Source organism: Pipistrellus hanaki (genome assembly GCF_964339955.1).
Source record: "Pipistrellus hanaki genome assembly, chromosome: 13".
Taxonomy (NCBI): domain Eukaryota; kingdom Metazoa; phylum Chordata; class Mammalia; order Chiroptera; family Vespertilionidae; genus Pipistrellus; species Pipistrellus hanaki.
In genome coordinates this window covers 59220296-59242664 of record NC_140515.1, presented here as the reverse complement: position 1 = coordinate 59242664, position 22369 = coordinate 59220296, and the positions used below count along the sequence as shown (strand labels likewise).

Here is a 22369-nt window from a genome sequence, read left to right as displayed (position 1 = left end):
AACCACTCCCACCACAGACAACTAGTGGAAAACACAGCAGAGAAAAACTTCTGAAATATCTTTTGGAAATATCTCCAACTCTGCAGCTAAAATGCAGGCACTGCCCTAGCCAGTTTAGCTCAGTGGAGAGAGCGTCAGCCTGTGGACTAAAGGGTCCCGGGTTCAATGAATACCAATCGAGGGCACATGGCTGGGTTGTGGCCTCGATCCCCAGTAGGGGGCGTGCAGGAAGCAGCCGATCAATGATTCTCTCTCATCATTGAGGTTTTTCTCTCTCTCTGAAATCAATAAAAATATACATATATTAAAAAAACAGAAAAGATTTGGGAGCATTTGAGATCTTCCTTTATGGCATATGTCATCAGTTTAGCTCAAATAAACTTAGAAAATTTCAAAAAAAGGAAAGATTTTCCCCCCATCAGACACACATGTCTAAATTACTTTAAACACAGCTAGAAATTAGGAAAGAAGAAAACAAAAGGCAGATGTGGGAGTATATCTATCTAATAGCAGAAGGAGGCAGCACAAAAGATAAGCAAGGATGGTGCTAGAACAAAAGAATGAAGTTGGACTCTTCCTCATATCATACATAAAAATGGGAGAGCATCTGGATAGACATTTATCCAAAGGAGGCATGCAAATGGCTAGTTAGCACATTAAAAGTTGTTCAACATTGTTGGCTATCAGGGAAATGCAAATAAAAATCACGAGATACAACTTCAAATCCACTAGGATGGCTACAAAAAAAAAAAAAAAAAAGAAATAGCAAGTGTTGGTGAGGATGTAAAAAAACCGGAATCCTCACACACCACTGTTGGTGGGAGTAGAGGAAAAAACTCCTGCACATATCATATACCCACTTGCAGTCCCAAGAGGCAAAGGGGCTACCTTCTATTTCACCGGAACACCCCTCACCACACTCCGGCCTCTTCCTCTCCCTCTTCTATATTGCCGGTGGGGAAAAAAGCATCCAGGGCAAATGAAATGCAACCACAATTCAGAACCAGAAAGCAGCATTTGTAACTAGATTTGTTTCAATAAAGACCTAAAGAGGAAAACTGTTACCACCCAGAAGGACATTAGTTTCTCTTCGGGAAGCTCGCTACGCATTAGCATTATTAAGTCTTGAGGCTTATCAATAGCAGATGCAGACCTAGAAGTCTGCAGGTGAGCGAGCCACGGGGCCACACCACCAGACGAAGGTCACTAGAACGTGCCAGCTTTTCCATTTTAACACAGTTCTACATGCCATGCTCTCAGTGAGCCCAGGCCAGCCCTCTTTGTTCCGATCTGCTTAGGGACATAGGACAGAGAGGGCTTCAGGCACGTCGGCGCGTCACATCCAAATAGTCCCAGAAGGCTCTGATCTCCAGACTCTTCAGCTCTCCACAGCAACCGGCAAGCACCTGTGGTCACCGACTGGTTCAAATATTCTCAGTCTGCATGAACTAGGAAGCTTTGTACTCAAGGAAATGCTGAAAAAAGAGCATTCCTCTTGGTGGAAATACCCTCTGAGACCCTATTCAGATGTGGCCCTCTGACTTAACACACCAGCTGGCAAACAGAGCTAGGAAGTAGGAGGCACTCAACATGGCCCTTTACCTGGACTTGCTGTGACTGCTGAACCTGGATCTGCTGTTCTTGCTGGGTCTGTGGCTGAACACTGGTGGTGACTGGACAGGCCAGTTCAAGCAGAGAGCCGGCCACCTCGGTGCTGTCGGCGTAGATGCAGTTGCCGCCCTGCTGGTACACCATGGTCGTGGTGGTGGTCTGCTGGAACTCCTGAAGGGCTTCCGGCCCCTTGGAGGCCAGCGAGTCCAGAAACTCCTTCATCCTGTGCTGCGGGACGGACCGCGCCTTCACGCGGATGTACTCTTCAAAGGAGATGGTGTTCTCCAGGGAATTATTCATATTGCAGAGGCCTCAGGTTCCTATTACAGAAACAAACGGCCGTAAGTCAAAATTATGCTGCTATTTTTATATCTTAAAATGCACAGGGCAATCACACTTGCATCAGAATGGAATAGTTGGGCACCTGTAAACATCTGGAATCCAAAGTAGTTTTATTATACCACCTTATTTTTTCCAGTTAGTGGTATCTGAAAATTGTTTCCATAAACATTTCTTAATCAAACTCTCACACTGAAGACAGAAAACCAAAAGCATGCGCCACAGTACTGGATGGAACAGGCTGAACACTCTCCCCCAGCACGCGGCCAATCCCCTCCTCTCTGCAGAGCCAAGCACGGGGCAGTAAGTCACATGCAAACTGCTCTGTGACCACCACAGAGAGGACACCGGGGGAGCTGGGACAGGGTCCTCCTGACCTATTCTATGCCACCGCTAGCTGTCTGCTACAGGGAAGGACAGCCACACGGCCTCGCTACGGCAAGACCCGAGAGAGAGCTCCCCACCTCTCCTCAGGAGCGCCCCAAATTCCACGGTGCCACATAGTACTGCTCATTCTTTCGTGACACAGCTGACTGAATACGAGCACGGATTTTGGAGCCAGACTACCTAGGTTCAAATCCTCCCTCCCTTTCTCCTTAGCTGTGTGATCCTGGACAAGACAGCTGACCTTAGTTTTCTTGTCTATCAAATGGGGACAAAAGAGTATTTACCTCACAAAATTGACGTGAGGATTAAATATATGGAAAGCACCTAGGAAGTGTGTGACACAGAGGGGGCTGCCTAAGTGTTCATTGTTAACATAGCGAGGAGGGAAGTGAATGATGTCTGCAGTAACGAGGCCACCACAATCCTGCAATCACTGCCACCAGTGCTCCACGGGGGTCCACCTGAGAGTGACCTGCAGGAGGGGGCAGCGCCCAGTGCTGAAGGACAGCCATGCACCCTAGGACAGCCCTCCTGGCCAGCACCCCCAGAACTGCTGAAGCAGCGCAGGAAGTGAGAGCCACACCGCCAAGGCAGCCTTTCTGCCAAAAGGACTCGCAATCGCAAACGTCTGGGGAAAGTATGTGTTTCTTGGGCCATCAGGCTGCCCACAGGTTTGCCTATGTTACAGACAGAAGGTGTCTGTAGCATCTCTTCCACCTGGCAGACAAAACTGTGTCGTGGTCCTCTATGAATGGCTGACACATAGTAGGTGCTTTGTTGCATTTGGAACTCAACGTGGAACAAGAAGCATTATGACTCTGCTCTATATCTGTAACTTACAACCATAAATGTTATGCTTGTCCCTAGTAAATGGTTAGTATATCCTTGGGGGAAAACCCACAGCCAGAGTGAGACCAAAGAAGAAATATGACTTATTGCTATTGATGGACGGACACTGGCAATCTCTCTGCGGAGTGCTGTAAGGACAACAGAGCAGTATATTCAGGTGTTTCAAACAGAAGAGCCCCAGCAATGAATTTTCTATGACGTACGTAACGTATTGTAAATGTCTGTCCCCACAAATACAGACAGCACAGACCTCATCCTGTCTGACGGCTCCTCGGAAACCGCAGGCACGATGGAGGCAGAGCACACACACAGAGGGCAGGCCAAGGACCACCCGCAGGGCCAGCCGTCCGTCCCCTTCTCACCGCCCCTTGCCCAGCTCTTCCTTCCTTCTCTGCGGCAGGCCGGAGGTCTCTTCTAGGGACCTCCAGACTACGCTGTCCATGCTGGCCACGTGAGAAGGTCAGGCCAAGCACCCGTCCTTCCGTCCCAGTCAGGGCGGGCTGCCCCAGGGCAGGTGACCCCACTCACCCGGCACACTTCTCTTCGTAAGAACATCCCAAGTGGAATTCCCTCACCCAGGCCCTCTCCTGCTCCCACTCCCCGCCTTACAGAGTCACCACATGGGATCCTGACTCCTAATGACACACTCCGCCTCCACAGGGGACGGGGAGGATGAAATCAGCGGGGACTGGTTCTCTCCCATGCGGTGTGTATTTCAGGTTTTTGGTGTGTGTGTGTGTGTGTGTGTGTGTGTGTGTGTGTGCGCGCGCGCGCGCGCTGTTGTTTTTTTTTTACCTCCATTGTAAAACAACAGCAGAGGTCAACTGAAATTTGTATTTCCTCAAATTTATTTCCTTCATCAATTAGTTGCATTCCTATAAAATACTGAGAGACTGCTTGAATTTTGAAGATTGCATGTACAAGAAACACAGCCAAATGTCAAAGCAACAAAAATAAATTATAAGGGGTCATGCAGCAAAGACTTTGTCTCAAATCTGAGAGATAAATGAGCAAACAGCAAGTACAAAGGAACACTGCAAACCAAGTTTCTAGAACTAGGAAGCCCTCCCACAGATACTGCTGGTAAAGGCAGTCCCGTCTTCCCAGTGACCGGATTTCCTGCCACCTTTAAAGTTTCAGCACTGCAGACCCAGCTTAGGTCCGACATGAAGCATAAAGGAGAAACACCAGCTTTCCTCCTAGAAACAAGCTCTCCCGTTTCCAGTGTATTTTCCACTTTGGTTTTCTGTGTTTTTCTTTTTTCTTTCTTTTTTTTTTGGGGGGGGGAGTAGGTAAAAGTAATACATCCATTTTCTAAGAAAAAAAATGTTCAAATATTATACGAAGATATAAAATGAAGTAATCACTAAGAATACTTTGTTGGCTCAGTGGATAGAGCGTAGGCCTGCGGACTGAAAGGTCCCAGGTTCGATCCCAGTTACGGGCATGTACCGTGGTTGCGGGCACATCCCCAGTAGGGGGTGTGCAAGAGGCAGCTGATGGATGTTTCTCTCATCGATGTTTCTAGCTCTCTATCCCTCTCTCTTCCTCTCTGTTAAAAAAAAAAAAAAAATATATATATATATATATATATATATATATGTTTTCATATATATATATGTTTTCATATATGAATACTTTGACCTCTGGTTCTTGATCTACCATTTTATTTTAGAGAGGGAAGGAAGAGTGAGGGGGAGAGAAACCTCAATTTGTTCCACGCCTTTATTCATTCATTGGTTGATTCTTTTTTTTTTTTAATCCTCACCCAAAGACCAAAGATATGTTGTTGTTTTTTTAAAAAAGAGGAAGGCAGGGAAGGAGCAAAGGAGGGAAAAGAAAAAGAGAAACATTGATTGGTTGTCTCCTGTCCTGGCCTGGACCAAGGATCAAACCCACAACCTAGGCAAATGTCCTGACCGGGAATGAAACCCACAACCTTTTGATGCACAGGATGATGCTCTGACCACCCCATGTGCCTACCACCTGCTTTCGGAGTCCCCCAGTCCCCTCAACCCCCCAGCCGACCCGAGGCGCAGGCAAGTCCTGGATGTAGGCTGTCCAGCCTCCCAGGGCCAGCCGAGGTGCAGGTAACCAGGCCGGCTGAGGCTTGCACTGCAGGCAGTGGCAGCAGCAGGTGTGATGGGGCATCGCCTCCCGCCCCTTAGGGCTCCCGGACTGTGAGAGGGGGCAGGCTGGGTGAGGGGACCCCCCCAAGGGCATGAATTTTCATGTAACATAAAGAAATTAAAGTTCCATGCCCTCTAATTTTGACAAACACTTAGCTAAGTGAGTGTAATTTCTGTTTAATAGATCTTTTAGTTTTAGAACACAGTATTTCATACCAAATCAAACTCGGAGTTTTTTTCCAAGTCAAGGTTTCAAAGATGATAAACACTATTCTACTCCAAACAAATCCTGTCAGCAAAGCCAGAATGTAACCTTCAAAAATGTCACTACAAGAAACTCTAAATATAAATTTATTCCCTGAGCAGAATGGCAAGTAAGATGGTAGTCATCTCTCAAACAGAATGGAAAAAAGCTTGGAAAAAGGTATCTGCTATGAAGTCTCAAAGTTTATTCTTTAAGCTTTCATCAAAAAAAGGGGGGGGGGGGGGAATCTATAAAACTTAGAAAATGTTGATAAAGATTCAAAAACATGTGTTCATTATAATCTTCTCTATACTCGTGAAAATATTCGAAATATTCAGTGATAAAAACACCTTTTGGTTAGTAGCTAGCCATGTGTTTTAAGTAGTTTAGAGCCCAAAGTATAAAACCATATGCAGGTACATCAACACAATAAAACACTACGCTGCAGTAAAAAAGAAGGAATTCTTACCATTTGCAACAGCATGGATGGAACTGGAGAGCATTATGCTAAGCGAAATAAGCCAGTCAGAGAAAGATAAATATCACATAATCTCACTCATTTGTGGAATATAATGAACGACATAAACTGATGAAAAACAGATCCAGAGACAGAGAAGCATCAATCAGACTGACAAACCTCAGAGGGAAAGTAGGGGAGGGTGGGGTAAGGAGGAGAGATCAACCGAAGCACTTGTGTGCACGCACACAAGCCTGACCAATGGACACAGACACCAGGGGGGTGAGGGCACAAGCAGGGTGGCGGCAATGGGGTATGAGGACACATACGTGATACCTTAATCAATAAAGGAAAAGAAACAAGATAAAGCAAATCCATTTTGTTTTAGAACTTGTTAATCAAGGTTGCATTGATGCATGCCAGTATAAAACAAAAGCATGTAAAGTTATTATTCTGGGAAATAAATTTGTTTAAAACATGGAAAAACACACACATGCAGTGCTCCAAGCGCAGAGCCCACTGCTGGTGGGCTTCACTGACTCTACACAAGTCCACAAAACTATGTGAAAACCACGGAACCAGAGCAAGCTAAAAAATAGGTACAAATGATGTATTCAATGGAAACTTAAAAGATTTAATGAAAAAGGCCTACTTCAAAGAACATTTCAAACTGTCCATTCATACACACTGAAACACACACGGCTTCATGTCTTGTCCTTTTAACCTGCTCACATGGCAACACCCACCAGACTAGCACACCCAGCAATGAAAGCGCCCAAAGTCACATCTGACCTGACACAAAGGGCTGTGGGGAACAGCTTTAGAAACATGCTGACATTTCTCACACGAGTCAGTAAAAGAAACACAGAAAAGCTAACCAAATTCTCAAAGTGGTGATGGTTTCTTCCTTTGCTTTTATGTTCAGAAAGAGTCCTCCCTACCATAAGATCAGGTAATTTTTCCATCTACAATTTTTAAAATTCAGTGTTTACATGCTTTGATCCATTAGAATTTATTTTGCATTATGTAAGGCAAATGTCTAATGTTTTTCCCAACATCAAACAACTTGTCCCTTTATCATTTTTTATTAAGGTATTATATGTGTGTGTGTGTGTGTGTGTGTGTGTGTATATATATATATATATATATATATATATATATATATCTTACCATTGCCCCTCCCCCCGACTCCTGAACATGCCCTCAACCCCCCAAGTCTTATGTCTATTGGTTATGCTTATATGCATGCATACAAGTTTCCCTTTATCATTTATTGAAAGACTGAATTTCCTTTGCCCGCTGACTTAAAATATAAAGGTCTGGCTTATAAGCTGTGATTCCATAGATCTTTCTATAACACAGTAGCTTCAAAAAAAGCATGTTGGTACCTAGAAGATTCTTGCTGACCCCTCTCCACCCCCAACACGAAGTTGACACATAAACAAGCAGCAAACACCATTGTATTTATTTACTAGAGGCCTGGTACACAAAATTCACGCATGGGGGGGGAAGGGAGGGTGGTGTCCCTCAGCCCAGCCTGTGCCCTCTCACAGTCCAGGAGCCCTCAGGGGATGTCCAACTGATGGCTTAGGCCAGCTCCCGGCAGTCAGACATCCTTAGCCACCACCGTAGGCTCACCCTGTGGGAGTGCACTGACCACCAGGAGGCAGCTCCTGATTGAGCTTCTGCCCCCTGGTGGTGTGTGTGCATCATAGCAACCTGTCGTTCTGCAGTTGAAATGATTTGCATGCTAGCCTTTTATTATATAGGATTCCCAGTATCCTTTAATTATATACGTAAGAAAAAGAGCTGGCAAAAATGCATCTAAACTTTAACAGTAGTTTTGCCAGAGTGGTGGAATCACAGAAGACTTAAATTTCTTCTTGTTTAGTACTCTCCTGTATTTTCCATAATACGTATTAAAGAAATAAAAAGTTTTTGTTTTGTTTTTTTGCAGAGTGGTTATATACCAATAACATAAGATACATAAAAAAAATTCTGGATGATAGTAGTATGATTTCCCCCCCCACAAAATCCTAAACTCAAAGATAAACCCATCAAGCACCAGATGCTGGCATAACAACAAAGACTGTTAAATCCTTCCAGAGGTTGCTCACAAGACACAAGGTTGAGTCTTGAAATAGAGGAAGAGAAAGGAATAAACTCAATGAATCTACTTTCCATAACCCCAAAGAAACAAGATTCTTTATTAGCTCCAAGTCAAGGACTTGGTGAGGGGCAGTAAATATTAATTAAAATACTTACAGAAAGCTCTGGCTGAGTGGCTCAGTTAGTTGGAGCGTGGTCCCGTACACCAAAAGGTTATGGGTTCGACTTCGGTCAGGGCACATGGTTAGGTTTTGGGTTCAATCCTTGGTAGAGTCACAAGTATGGGAGGCAGCGATCTTACAAGGTGTTTCTCTCTCTCTCTCTCTTTCTCTCTCAATACACATATCCTCAGAGTGAGGATAAAAATAAAAATCAAAAAACACTAAAAAATGTTTGCCACTCTGGGGCTCAATGGAGTAAGGGGAGTCTGTAAACAAGCATTTGCTTCTGAATGCTTTAAGGATAGCTGCTTTAGCCAAAACCAGTTTGGCTCAGTGGATAGTGTGTTGGCCTGCGGACTGAAAGGTCCCAGATTCAATTCCAGTCAAGGGCATGTACCTTGGTTGCGGGCACATCACCAGTAGGGGGTGGGCAGGAGGCAGCTGATCGATGTTTCTCACTGATGTTTCTAACTCTATCCCTCTCCCTTCCTCTCTGTGGAAAATCAATAAAATGTTTTTTAAAAAAGTATAAAATATATTTTTTAAAAAAGAATAGCTGCTTTGCAAAACCATAAACAACCAGCACCCCAACAAAAGACCGGAGAAATCTGTTTTTGTTTGCACCCCGTGATCACTAGCATTTCCCATCCTTCCTTCTAGCAGAGCTTAGCACAGCGCCTGACAAGCAGGCCCTCACACATGAGCGTTATCATTATTTTATTACTTTCTCACTAGAACACAAGATGGTACCAAGGACAAAGGTTACTCCCAAGCAGCCATCGATAACGTTTCTATTGGTCTGTTTGTTAGTTCTTTCTTTTTCCTACTTAGACACTGAGGGAGGACCTACGTACTCACCAGAACGTCCTTTCCTGGGCCCCTCAAACATGATGCCTCCCCACCGAGCTCTTCATCTGCCCACGCCTCTCCCAGGAGTTCCCGACACAGCTCCCTTTCACTGTAGATCCATGTGTGGACAACACGCTTCAACCAGGAACTTAACCGATGGGCACAGCCATATGCAATATCTGGTAAAGTTGAAAATACCCATCCCATACGGTCCAGCAATTCTATCCTTAGGCCTTTATGACTCAGTATTAACAAGATTCCCAAACCGCGAGGAATCTAGATGTCTGTCAACAGTTAAGTGGGTAAGCAATGAACTACAGCTGCAGACATGAGTGAATGTCACAGACACAATGCTAAAGGAAGGAAGACATAAAACACAGCATGACTCCATCTACATAAAACTCAAAAGCACATAAAACTGTGTTATCTGAGGAAAACAAGGTAAATTAAAAGGAAAACAGACCCTGGTCATCACGTAAGTCAGAAAAGCAATGGTCTCCGGGGATGGAGAAGCCGAGGGGAAAGACGCACAGGAAGGGCTCAGTGCAGGGACTTCTTGAGGAGTGGTCGTTAGACAATGGGTCGCTTCATACTTTTTCACTGAACTGTATACAGATGCTGAGTTTACAGAAAGGTAATTCACAGATTTCTAGAAAGAAAAAAGAGCTGACACAGCCCACCAGCTCTACTACAGTTCGCCCTTGCCTAAGTGTGAGATCAAAGGACAATTCTTTCAGCAAAGTAAGAAGATTCACCTATTGTCTTCATGCAACCAGTCAGAAATCAGAAATTCAGGATGCCACTTGGGGAAAAAAAATGAAACCTTTAAGTGAAGGCTGGAGAGGATTGACATTTGGAACAAAATGTGGGACAAACTAAACACCAAGTAACGAAGAGAAAAGGCGTCCAGGCACCCCTCCATCTGGCTGAGCAGTGATGACCACTGCGGAGGGAGGCGGCCATTCACAAAGCAGACCCGCAGGAAGCACAGCGCACCCAGGGCAGCGCACTGCCTGGAGGAGGAGGTGGCAGAGGGCTTGAAGGAAGAAACCCGCCTCTGAGACTGTGGCGTGGAGCCGCAGACCTGGGTCACCTCTTTCGAGGGATTCTTGTTTACAACTGGCACTGCCTTACGTCTAGAGGAGGAGAGCATCAGACTGGATGCTAAGATGCAGCTCTCCCCCACCTTCGTCCCGGGGCCCAGTGAGTCCTGGCAGGCGGCACCCAGCGTGCCTGGCGGCTCCCGGAAAAGCTGCACACATACTTCCGGCACATGGACGGCGTTAACTCACCCGTCACCACGCTGCATGCATTTCTGCTGCTTGTCTTGGGTTCTTAAGACTTGGGACATTCTGAAGAAGACAGAACAAAGAAGTTCCTTCCATCCTCAGCCTCTTTCTAAGTTTCAGCTTTGTTCTTAGAACAACACGGCACGTTAGAAAGAACTACGGCCATCACTATCCAACTAGACTGCTAATTCTTCTTCCTCTTAGCTTCTCTTTCCTTAAACTTAACGAAGCAAAACCATAAAACATAAACTCGAGGATGCTCCACCCTCCCCGCTGCTACCGGAACACAGTACTAGGGTTTACTTTAAAGGGACAGCGGGTGGGGGACTGAAATTGTATCACAAGCGACTCCCGCAGTGACACCCGGGCAGGTTGGAGGAATTTCTTGTGCAGGGGGGGGGGGGGGGTGTTGAACTACAAAAAGGGAAAGCAGGGTTCTCGGGTTGCTCAGTTCTCCTCTGGGCAGCTTCGTGGCCGCGCCGCAGCGGGCCCTGGTCTAACGGAGCACAGGTCCCTCCCATCCGCACAGAGGCTGCAGTTAGGGGTTTAACGAGCGGCGTTCCGGGGCCCGGTAGCTTCACTGTGTCCGCACCACAGGATCCCCTTCCGGAGCGCACAGAGGTGACGTGTATGGATTGCGCTCGTGGAAGGATCAATCTCTGGTGGCAGGAAAGCCGGGAGCGAGGAAGGGCGGGCCTCCGGGGAGCAGCCTCCCCGCCGCCGCACAAAGCAGCAGAGCGAAAGGAGGCGGTCCGAGGGCCCGCCGCCGCGCAGCCGGCAGGGCAGGTTCCAGGGGGCGCTGGCCGCTCTCTCCCCGCACCCACCCCGCACCGGAACTCCGGGTCCCGCATCCTTCCAGACCCGACCGCTCGCCAGGCGCAAAGCCGGCTGGTTTCCCCCGGGCGGCCCGGGGACGTCTCCCGAGCAGGAAGGGCCCAACCCGCAGCCTTCCTCGCACAACCAGCCTCCCGCCCGCCCGCTCGCCGCGCAGCAGGGGCGTCCCGCGCGCCCTCGCCGCGGCACCGCCACCCGACAACGGGGCGCGCGCCCCGAGGCCCGGGTCCGCGGGCGAGTGCGCGCCCCGGAAAGCCGCCCCAGCCCCCGGGCCGCAGCTCCGGGAACCGAGCTCCCCGGGCCGAGGACGCGCACGTCGGCGGCCACGCGCACCTGGAGGCCGCACAGCGCGCGCGCCCCCGCGTGTATAAACAGGCCCCGCCGCGCGCGAGCACCAGCGCGCGTCCGCGCGCCGCGCCCACCCGGCCCCCGGCCCACTCCTCCCCCACCCAAGGGGCGAGGGCGCGCGGACCCAGGGACGTTCTCCGCTCCGGAGCCGCCCCAAGGTCTCCGGGGCCCAGCGGCGGCGGCCCCCCCCGCCCCCGCCCGCCCGCCCGCCGTTGTGTGGGGTGGGCCCGCTGCCTCAGGCCCGCGGCCTCGCCTCGTCCCTTCCCCCACTGGAGCCCTCACCCGGCGACGCCGCCGACGCCGCCGCCGCCGCCGCTCTACCCGCCGGCCCCGCCGCACCGCTCGGGGGTCCGGTTCTGCCGTCTCCGCTCCAAGACCGACAGGATTTTCCCCTCACAGCTCCCTGGGCGCCATCTTACATTCAACCCTCGCAGCCAATGGGTGGCGAATGCCCCTCTCGCGATATTCTGAGCGTTGGATCCCGCGAGAGTTGAGGCTGCCTCCTGGCCTGACTTAAAGGGAACGCTTCTGGGGAGGAGGAGGTAGGCCCGGCCTCGGGCTGCGGTAGCGGCTAAACTAAGGGTATAGGGCGGGGCGCCCCGCCCCCAGACGCCCCTTCATGCGGGGCGGAGCCAGACCCCGAGATCGGCCTCGCCCTGGAGCCTAGGCGGGCTGGGGGCTCAGAGCTTGCTCTCCCTGCCCACCTTCTGCCACCTGCCCGGGCCTCCTTCAGTAGCGCAGCAGCCCCGCGCGGGGCCGGCCTCGGTTAAGGTGGCCCCCACAGCTGCTGACCTAGGCCTGGCGTTCCAGCCGCCTCCCACCTGGGACGCCCCCAGGATACTGTCCTCTAAATACCCCTAGCTCCCGGGACCCTCTTTCCCCCTACCAAATTCTGCCTTTGTAATTCAGCCTCCCGCAGTCCAGTCCACCTTAAAGTGGGCCTCTGCTAGCCGGTGTTTGTATACAGGGAAAATGTGGAGGGTGTTAAAGCTGCAGGCGCCCTGGGCTCCTCAGCAGCCCATGCTGCTGGAGGGCAACCTGCACCACACTTCCCTTTAAAGACCTCTGGACCTCTGCACTTGTGCCTCCTGCACTGGCAAACTCCCTGTGCTTTAGGTTCGCCCAAGAGTCACTTCCTGGAAGCAGTCTCAGCCCAGGCTGGGCCAAGAGCCCCTGGGGCACAGGAGACCTCCCCTGCACGTGCCTGGTCCTGTCCGCGCTGTGCCTGGCACAGAGCAGGCACTCCATCATTTGCTCGAAGGCTGGGCAGGCAGCCTGGGCGCTCTTCATCTACCTAGGCAGGCGTGCACGCAAACTGCAGAGCCCTCTGGCACAGGCTGCGAACCGCGGGGCTGCACGCCAGGCCGCCATTCCCTCCGACTGGAGGCCCCTGCCCCTGCGCACCGATGGCTGGTGCAGTGTACAGCTCCCCACCCCACCGCAGCGTGTGAAGCCCGCAGTGCGGGGAGGCAGACAGGTGACAGACTCCAGGGGAGGTTCAGCTGTGCTTTATTGACATGGAATCCAGGTCCCCAGCTTCCAGAGGATGAGTAAGTCCATGGGCTTCCAGCTCACACCTTTCCTGGGTCCTCCTTCAGGGTGACCGTCCGGTTGAAGACGAGCTGGAGGGCAGAGGGGGAAGAATGAGGTGCCGGGGGTCAGGACCCTGGTGCTCAGGAACTTATGGCGCTGGGTGCGGGACTCGCTGGCCCTGGGCCTCCATTTATAAGGGTTATAAACCCCCTATGCCGGCCCCTTCCTTCAGGAGGAAGGCAGGGCCCACACAAAGTGTGGTACATGGACTTAACCTCTGACCCGTTTCCCCGTCAGTAGAACATGGACCCCAGCTCAGGTGGAGGGTTACTAAGGGGACGTGCTTGGCACAGAGTGGGAGCCACCTCTCGTGGGGGAAGGCCAGGCGGCAACCTCTCACCTGCCCCTCGTGGCTGTCGGGATCCACAGAGAAGTAGCCAAGGCGCTCGAACTGGAACTTGTCGAAGGGCTTCGCCCGGGCCACGGAACAGTCCACCAGCGCGGCCTCCACCACTCGCAGCGACGCCTGCGGGCAGGGAGCTCAGGCGCCAGCCAGCCAGGGGGGCCCACCACCCGGGGCCCGCCAGCCTACCGGGTTCAGGTCGCTTAGGAAGCCGCCCGGCACCTCGGCGGGGTCCTCGGGGTTCTTGTGCTGGAATCTGTCGGAGGGAGTTAGGCTCCGCGGGGCAGCGCTGTCCGCCTCCCCTCTGCCCCGCCCCGCTGCCACTCACAGCCTCCCCTCTGCCCCGCCCCGCTGCCACTCACAGCCTCCCCTCTGCCCCGCCCCGCTGCCACTCACAGCCTCCCCTCTGCCCCGCCCCGCTGCCACTCACAGCCTCCCCTCTGCCCCGCCCCGCTGCCACTCACAGCCTCCCCTCTGCCCCGCCCCGCTGCCACTCACAGCCTCCCCTCTGCCCCGCCCCGCTGCCACTCACAGCCTCCCCTCTGCCCCGCCCCGCTGCCACTCACAGCCTCCCCTCTGCCCCGCCCTGCTGCCACTCACAGCCGCTCGTAGAGGCGGATCTCACACGTCAGAGGCTGCGACACCCAGTGAATGAAGGCCTTGGGCTTCTCTCCAGTGTCTGCCTTCCTGCAGGTCACCTCCAGGCTTTCCACACAGCCCCCGGGGCCCTTTCAGTCCGGGGGAGAGGCCCGCAATCAGACCCTGGGACCGGGCTGCAGGCCGCACCACACCCTCACCCTCACCCTCACCGGCAGGCACTGGGGGGAAGGGGCTGCAGGCTGCACACACCCTCACCCTCACCCTCACCGGCAGGCACTGGGGGGAGGGGGCTGCGGGCCGCACACACCCTCACCCTCACCCTCACCGGCAGGCACTGGGGGGAAGGGGCTGCAGGCCGCACACACCCTCACCCTCACCCTCACCGGCAGGCACTGGGGGGAGGGGGCTGCAGGCCGCACACACCCTCACCCTCACCCTCACCGGCAGGCACTGGGGGGAAGGGGCTGCAGGCCGCACACACCCTCACCCTCACCCTCACCCTCACCGGCAGGCACTGGGGGGAAGGGGCTGCAGGCCGCACACACCCTCACCCTCACCCTCACCGGCAGGCACTGGGGGGAGGGGGCTGCAGGCCGCACACACCCTCACCCTCACCCTCACCGGCAGGCACTGGGGGGAGGGGGCTGCAGGCCGCACACACCCTCACCCTCACCCTCACCGGCAGGCACTGGGGGGAGGGGGCTGCAGGCCGCACACACCCTCACCCTCACCCTCACCCTCACCGGCAGGCACTGGGGGGAGGGGGCTGCAGGCCGCACACACCCTCACCCTCACCCTCACCGGCAGGCACTGGGGGGAGGGGGCTGCAGGCCGCACACACCCTCACCCTCACCCTCACCCTCACCGGCAGGCACTGGGGGGAGGCTGCGGCTGGCTCTCACCTTGGTGACCTGCTGCAGCTCGATGACGAAGCCCGTATGCCTCAGGCCCACAGGCTGGCCCCGCGCCAGGCGCTTGTAGCCGGGCTCCGGTTCCTAGAGGGGAAGCAGGGCGGCCACAGAGGCTGTAACACTGAAACCGTACAAGAGGCTTCTCTCCCGCCCAGCGCCGGGCAGGGGTCGGCTGCTCTGAAGCAGGGAGCAGAGGGGCTTCAGGACGGCTCAGCAGCAGCGGGGCCCCACCCTCCGGTTCACCTCCTTGAAGTCCGTCCTCTCGATGAAGACGATGGGTCTAAAGGGAACCTGATGGGAGCCCTTGGTCTCATCAGCTGGGAAGTTGGGCACCTGGATGTCCAAAGGCTATGGCAAGAAGTGGGTGTGAGTCACTGGGTGCTGGGCCCCCACCCGGACACTCACACACTCACACACACACACACACACACACACTCTCACACACACTCTCACACACACACACACACACACACACACTCACACACACTCTCACACACACTCTCACACACACACACACACACTCACACACACACACACTCACACTCACACACACACACTCACACACACACACTCTGTCACACACACACACACACACACACACACACACACACACACTCACACACACACACTCACACACACACACTCACACACACACACACACACACACCCCTACCTTGGCAGCGGGGAAGTTGGTGATGAGGACCTGCAGTGGCTCCAGCACCGCCATGGCCCGAGGGGCTGCGTCATTGAGGACGTCACGCACGCAGGCTTCTAGCAGATGCGGCTCCATCGTGGTCTGTGCCACTGTCACCCCCACCTGCGAGGGAAGGCAGCGTCAGCCCCACCACAGCCGGAGCGCGGAGCTGGCCCTCCGCCCCGCCCCGCCCCGTGGGGGGCTCAGCCGTACCCGAGCACAGAAGTTGTTGATGGCCTCCGGAGGGAAGCCGCGCCGACGCAGGGCCGTGAGCGTGAAGAGCCGCGGGTCATCCCAGTCCCTGTGGCGAGGAGGTTGTGAGAACGGCGGCGCCCGGCGCGGCTCCCCCGACCCCGGAGACGGGCGAGCACACCGACCGCACGGCGCCGTTGGCCACGAGCTGCAGGATCTTGCGCTTGGAGACCACCGCGTAGTGCAGGTTGAGGCGGCCGTACTCCCACTGCACGGGGCAGTACACGTCCAGCGCGTTGCACAGCCAGAAGTAGGAAGAGCGTCTGGGGGGAGGGCACGGTCAGCCTCAGGCCGGCGCCCGCAGGAGGGCCGCTGGGGTCCCCTGGCTCCTTCCAGCCCGCAGGCCAGCCCCCTCACCGGGCCTGGAATTCCTTGGTGCAGAGTGAGTGGGTGATGTGCTCGATGGAGTCACAGAGGCAGTGCGTGTAGTCATAGGTGGGATAGATGCACCTGCGGGCACAGGCAGTGGGCCCCACCGTCCGGCCCCGCCCTCCCGCGGCCCTCAGCCCGCCCGCGCGCCTACCCACCAGGTGTCCCCGGTGCGGTGGTGCGGCGTGTACTTGACTCGGTAGGCCACAGGGTCCATCTTGCCGTCCTCCATCACCAGCTTCATCCGCAGGGTGGCCTCCCCCTCCGCAAACTTGCCCTTGCGCATCGCCTGCGGGAGCAGGGCTCAGGCCCTCTCGGCACACCCGTCTCGTCCTCGGCCCACCCAGACCCACCTGCCCCCGACCCCACCTCAAAGAGCAGCAGGGACTCCTCGATGGGGCGGTCTCTCCAGCGCGAGGGCGGAGGGTTGTGGCCTTTGAGCTCCTCTCCTCGCTGGTGGCACACGTAGGCCTGGCCCCTGTGGGGGAGGGTGTGAGTGCCGGCGGGCTGGCCGTCAGCCTGCCGGGCTCCGCGGGGCGGGCCTTACCTGCGGATGAGCTCCACGGCCCAGACGTACAGCTGGTCAAAATAGTCAGAGGCGTAGGTCACCTTGTAAGGAGTGTAACCTGGCACAGCGACACCCAGTGTGAGCAGCCAGCCAGGGACGCCAGGGGCAGGCCACGGCCAAGCAGAGGCCCCTGACCACCCCTCCGCCCAGGCCCCCGCAGCCGTACCCAGCCAGGCCACCATGTCGCAGATGGCGGTGAAGAACCTGGCTTCCTCCTTCTCAGGGTTGGTGTCGTCAAAGCGCAGAAAGCAGATGCCGTTGTTGGCCTAGGAGAGGCCGCGTGGTGAGCGCCACCACCCGCTCCCACGGCGCAGCTCGTCCCGCCCTCCAGCTCCGAACTGGGACCTCTGTGTTCCTCCCGCCTTCCCGTCTCAGCACCCCAGCGGCACCTCACACCCCGGCACCTCACACCCCGCGGCACCTCACACCCCGCGGCACCTCACACCCCGCGGCACCTCACACCCCCGGCACCTCACACCCCGCGGCACCTCACACCCCGCGGCACCTCACACACACACACACACCCCCCCCCCCCGGCACCTCACACCCCCGGCACCTCACACACACCCCCCCCCCCCCCCCCGGCACCTCACACCCCCGGCACCTCACACCCCCCGGCACCTCACACCCCGCGGCACCTCACACCCCCGGCACCTCACACCCCGCGGCACCTCACCCCCCCGGCACCTCACACACCGCGGCACCTCACACCCCCCCCCCCCCCGGCACCTCACCCCCCCCCCCGGCACCTCACCCCCCCCCCGGCACCTCACCCCCCCCCCCCCCGGCACCTCACCCCCCCCCTCGGCACCTCACCCCCCCCCCCCCCCCCCGGCACCTCACACCCCGCGGCACCTCACACACACACACCCCCCCGCCCCGCACCTCACACACCGTGGCACCTCACACCCCCGGCACCTCACACCCCGCGGCACCTCACCCCCCCCCCCCCCCGGCACCTCACCCCCCCCCCCCCCGGCACCTCACACCCCGCGGCACCTCACACCCCCGGCACCTCACACCCCCGGCACCTCACACCCCGCGGCACCTCACACCCCCGGCACCTCACACACCGCGGCACCTCACACACCGCGGCACCTCACACCCCCGGCACCTCACACCCCGCGGCACCTCACACCCCCGGCACCTCACACCCCACGGCACCTCACACCCCCGGCACCTCACACCCCGCGGCACCTCACACCCCGCGGCACCTCACACCCGCGGCACCTCACACCCCGCGGCACCTCACACCCCGCGGCACCTCACACCCCGCGGCACGAGAGGCTGCCCTGGGTCCCCACGTCTGGACTCACCGCCCCACTCAGAGCTCTCCCCAGGAACCTGGGGTTCCTCAGTGTCTGGCACACGTGGCCCCTCCATGGCCTCTAGCGCTCGGGGCACATCCCAGCAGGGAGCGGGCACACACAGCAGGGCAGGGGGCACACACAGCAGGCGGGGAAGGCAGACCCTCTGTGATCACCATGGGAGCGGCAGGTGGTGCCCGGCGCACCGGGTCCCGGCACTCACCTTGGCGTAGCCGAAGTTGAAGTTGATGGCTTTGGCGTGCCCGATGTGCAGGATGCCGTTGGGTTCGGGCGGGAAGCGGGTGCGCACCTGAGGTGAGGAAGGGCGAGGGGAGCTGGGCCCGGGCGCTCGGCCACAGGGCTCAGGTCACTGCACAGTGAACACGGGCCCTGGAGGAGCAGCGGGGCCCGCTCAGGGGGGCCGGGGGGCAGATGGCATGGGCCAAGGGGACGAGCCCACGGCTATGCGGACCGCCGGCCGGCCTGGCCGCACACACACCTGCCCGCCAGTGACGGCCAGGTGCTGCCTCAGGAGCTCCATGGTGTGCGCCGTGGTCACGTAGCCCGGGGTCTTGTAGTTCTCGCCTGCCAGGACGAGAGGGCGCTTTTTACGGGGCTCCCACCCCGGGCCCAGCTGCAGCGCCGCTCCGAGCCCGCCCCGCCGCGGCCTGCCGCTCAGCTCACCAGGCTTGTGGAACTTCAGCGCCTCCCCCCGGAGCTGCTCCATCAGAGACAGGGTCTGGCCCGCAGCCTCACCTGCGGAGACGAGGAACAGTCATCCTTGGGCACCGCCGCCGTGTCCGGCTCAGGTGGCGCTGTCAGGACTACTCATCCTGCGGCCAGAACAGACCCTCCAGGCCCCGCTTCCCCGGACCCAGAGCCAGAGCCAGGCTTCTCGGGCCCCTGAGGCCCGTCTCTGGGTGAAGGGGACAAAGGAGACCCCAGGACTTCGAGTCTGACGGCAGAAAGCGAGGTGTGCGGGACACCCGAGGGGACAAGGCCCATCAGGCGGACAGCCCGCAGCCAGGGAGCTGAATGGGTGGCGGCCCTCGCTCTCACCGTTCTCCACCGCGTCCTTGGCCGTCCTCCGCTCTGTCTCTTCCGGCCGAGCCTTGGCCACCTGGGAAAAGTGGGGTCAGGGCTCTCAGGTGGGGACTTGGGGTCACTGGGATCAGCCACTCCCTTTCCGGCCTGAAGTCTCCCTCCACCACCGCACCCCCAGGGCCCGGGACCCTGCTCCGCTACCTTCGGCTTCTTCTCCAGATCAGTCTCCCTCTTGGGACCCAGGAGGTGGAGGACCTGAGCAGAGACCACAGTTAGGCCTGGACAGGAGCCCACCCACACCTCAGCCCTTCCTGGCTGCCCACCAGCACCACTGCAAAGCCCGCCTGGCCACCCACCCTGCTCCTCACGGCTCTCCGGCCTAAAGGAGAGCCATACTGGTTTCAGGTGCCATTTAGGGAGACACTATGGCCCAGCATCAAGATAAGCAGCTATCTCAGCCAGCACCCTCCTGTCCCAGAATGCCAGCATCCTAAAGGGAGATCTCGACTTCAAATGCAGCGAGAGCTACCCTACTGACAAGGCGAGGAGATGGAGGTTCAGGGCAGTGACTCCCAAACGAGGCTCAGCCCGAGGCCACGCCTCTCACTGCCTCCTCCACACCAGGCTCCCTATTCACCCCAGAGCAGGCCCAGTCCCCGCCCTGGCTGCTGTTTGCCCCTCAGGGGCCTATACCCTGTGCGTGGCAGGTCTGTGCCTGCTTCAGCTCAAGGAGCGCCCACCTGCATGTCCACTTCGTGCTTGATCATCTTGCCATCCGCCCACTTGAGCGCAGCCCGGGCCTCTCCTAGAAACGTGGGCACAAGGAGCTGCCGGCAGGCCCTTCCCACCCTCTTTGCCAGGAAGGGGGCCAGGCCGACCTCAGGAACCAGAGCCCCCGCCCAGCCAGACCCCCTTCCTTTTTTTTTTTAAATACACTTCTTTACTGATTTCAGAGAGGAAGGGAGAAGAAGGAGAGAGAAAAACATCAACGATGGGAGAGAATCATGGATCAGCTGCCTCCTGCACACCCCCTCCTGGGGATCAAGCCCGCAACCTGAGCATGTGCCCTTGGCCGGAATTGAACCTGGGACCCTTCAGTCCGCAGGCTGACGCTCTATCCACTGAACCACACCGGCCAGGGTCAGATCCCTTTTTAAGGGGCTCCTACCCCTCTGCCACCTCCCTCTTTGTGCCTCCGAACATCAGTGCCCCCTGCCCTGCGCACCCATCAGCAGGCCCATGTTGAAATGGTAACGCTCCTCCAGGAGCTGGGGCCGGTGGCGTTGTATGGCGACCTCCACCTGTGGGAAGGAAGCCAAGCGGGAGGTTCAGGAAGGCGCCCCCCGGAACCGCCCCTTGCCCCGGGTCTTCCTCGGTGGAGAAGCGGAGCCACTCCTTCCCGGGGAGCGGGCAGGGTGCCCGGGGGAGGGCTCACCGCCGCCTCGATCTGCTCGGGCGTCACCTCGATGCCCACGCCACATTCCCGCTCAAAGTCCACGGGGTCGATGGGGTCCAGCGGGTGACTTCGCACATACTCCAGGGCAGCTGGCGAAGGAGGGCGGTGAGCGGAGGCATCAGCGCCAGGAGGTCAGGAAGGCCCGCATTCCAGAAACCCCAGTGCCAGCTTAAGCCCTGCACCACCCCCACCGCGGCCCCGGCCGGGAAAGCAGCCCGGGGAGAGGGAGGGTCTCCCCCAGACCTTCCCAGGTCCCCAGACTCGCACAGGGGGCCGGAACTAGGCATCTAGAGAGATTGGGGGACTCGGCAGGAAGGGGGCCCGGCCTGGGGCTGGCGGTGGCAGGAAGGCGGTCTCACCGCTCAGCTGGGCCTCGGTGTGGATCTTCTTGTTGGCCACGTAGCTCACGAGGAACGGGAGGCGCCGGGGATCCCTGAGGCGGGAGGCCACGCCATAGAGCAGGGTCCCGGTGGCCTTGTCGATGTTGGAGCCCAGGGTCTGCTGTGCCTGCGGCCGGGAGGGAGGGAAGCCCCTGAGACGCGCACTGGCGAGGCGGGTGGGTGGACGGGGATCGGGCCCCAGCGCCCCGGAAGGTGCCCGGCCCCCGGCACCGGGCACCCAGCCCCTGGCCCGGGCCCCCGACCCCGGCCCCCGGCCCCGGCCCAGGGCGGGGGCTCGCACCTGGGTCGCCGCCTCGCGCAGCTGCGCGCTCAGGGCCGCGTTCTTGAGCGTCTCGCGGGCCTTGTGCTCGCTCAGGCCGAGGCCGGTGAAGAGCGAAACGGAGTCCGCGGTCGCCATGGCAGGAATCCGGAAGCGGAAAGGAAACGCCGGGGCCAAGCTGCATGTTGACGTTTGCCCACTGGCCAATAGGAGAGCGCAGCCGCCGGGGCCAGCCAATGACGTCCTTCCTGGGCGAGAGGAGGCGGGGCTACCCGAGATTGCCGGCGCCGTTTAAAGGGCCGGGTGCGCCTCACGCGGCCCTTCCGGGCGCTGCGTTTCGGCAGGCGCTACGGTTCCTCGGAAGGGCCAGAGGCGGAGGGGGGCAGGGCCCCGTGCATCGGATTTCCCCTTCCGCCCTGGAAACCCAGTCTGGTCTCAGGAGCCCCTGTGAGCTGAAACTCAGCCATGGGTCGTCCCGGAAGTCACTGTTTAGCCCTGGAAATCCAGCCAAGACTCTAGGGCAGAGCCCTGGGAGACTGGCGCTTTGGGGGCGCTTACTGGACACCCCTGGCAGGAGGGACCTCGCAGAAGGCCTGGGGTGGTTTAGTTTAAAATCTCTCGGCTCACTGACGGTCCCACGCCCACACATGCAAATGCCGTGAGAATCCCAAGCAAATTAGAGCTTGGCATCACCTGCAGGCGTTTGACCGGTTATGTCACTGAAGTTGGGGTTCCGTGGGACAGAAGATGGCCGTGGGGCCGGGGCAGGGGTCTCCCCACAGCTCAGGTTTCTTGGAGGCACTTGAGCTGCTGGGGTGGGAGGGGGGAACCTTAAAGAACAGAAAACTGGAATTCAGGTGTTCAGAGGCCTTGTGATGCTAATACTCCTAAAGGCCTGGGCAGGATGCTGGCCAGTCTGTGTCCGTATTCTGTGTTCTGCTTTGTGGCCATATCCCAGTAATGACG

General features: G+C 57.2%; 2 protein-coding genes across 8 annotated transcripts in view; both read right to left on the bottom strand.

Annotated features, from left to right (window-relative positions):
- Positions 1–12060, bottom strand: part of QRICH1 (glutamine rich 1) — a 29572-nt gene extending 17512 nt beyond the window's left edge. For 2 of the 5 annotated variants that reach the window (XM_084901645.1, XM_084901649.1), the window contains exons 1-2: positions 11889–12060; positions 1603–1931 (exon numbers count right to left, since the gene is read on the bottom strand). In XM_084901645.1, coding sequence (XP_084757771.1) covers positions 1603–1911 — 309 coding nt within the window. In that variant the 5' untranslated portion in view covers positions 1912–1931; positions 11889–12060. Of the gene's footprint in view, positions 1–1602; positions 1932–8281; positions 8457–10423; positions 10488–11888 lie in introns of those variants that run through there. The other 3 variants (XM_084901648.1, XM_084901646.1, XM_084901647.1) reach the window with 3 other exon arrangements.
- A 1039-nt stretch (positions 12061–13099) lies between these two features.
- Positions 13100–21582, bottom strand: QARS1 (glutaminyl-tRNA synthetase 1). 3 transcript variants are annotated; one of them, XM_084902758.1, is made up of 24 exons: positions 21425–21582; positions 21103–21250; positions 20723–20832; positions 20513–20588; positions 20028–20092; positions 19489–19542; positions 19303–19363; positions 18928–18999; positions 18743–18828; positions 18467–18553; positions 17103–17202; positions 16916–16994; positions 16738–16846; positions 16527–16657; positions 16357–16449; positions 16125–16262; positions 15961–16048; positions 15727–15870; positions 15297–15401; positions 15045–15137; positions 14143–14270; positions 13732–13798; positions 13540–13665; positions 13100–13228 (listed from the first exon to the last, which is right to left on the bottom strand). In XM_084902758.1, exons 1-24 carry the CDS (start codon positions 21539–21541, stop codon positions 13178–13180), a joined length of 2328 nt encoding a protein of 775 aa, XP_084758884.1. In that variant the 5' UTR covers positions 21542–21582; the 3' UTR covers positions 13100–13177. The 3 variants fall into 3 exon arrangements, with proteins under 3 accessions (XP_084758884.1, XP_084758885.1, XP_084758886.1); XM_084902759.1 differs by lacking the exons at positions 13100–13228; positions 13540–13665; positions 13732–13798; positions 14143–14270 and adding an exon at positions 14307–14340 and having other exon boundaries at positions 15008–15137; XM_084902760.1 differs by lacking the exons at positions 13100–13228; positions 13540–13665; positions 13732–13798; positions 14143–14270 and adding an exon at positions 14914–14938 and having other exon boundaries at positions 15008–15137.
- Between the last annotated feature and the right edge of the window lie 787 nt (positions 21583–22369).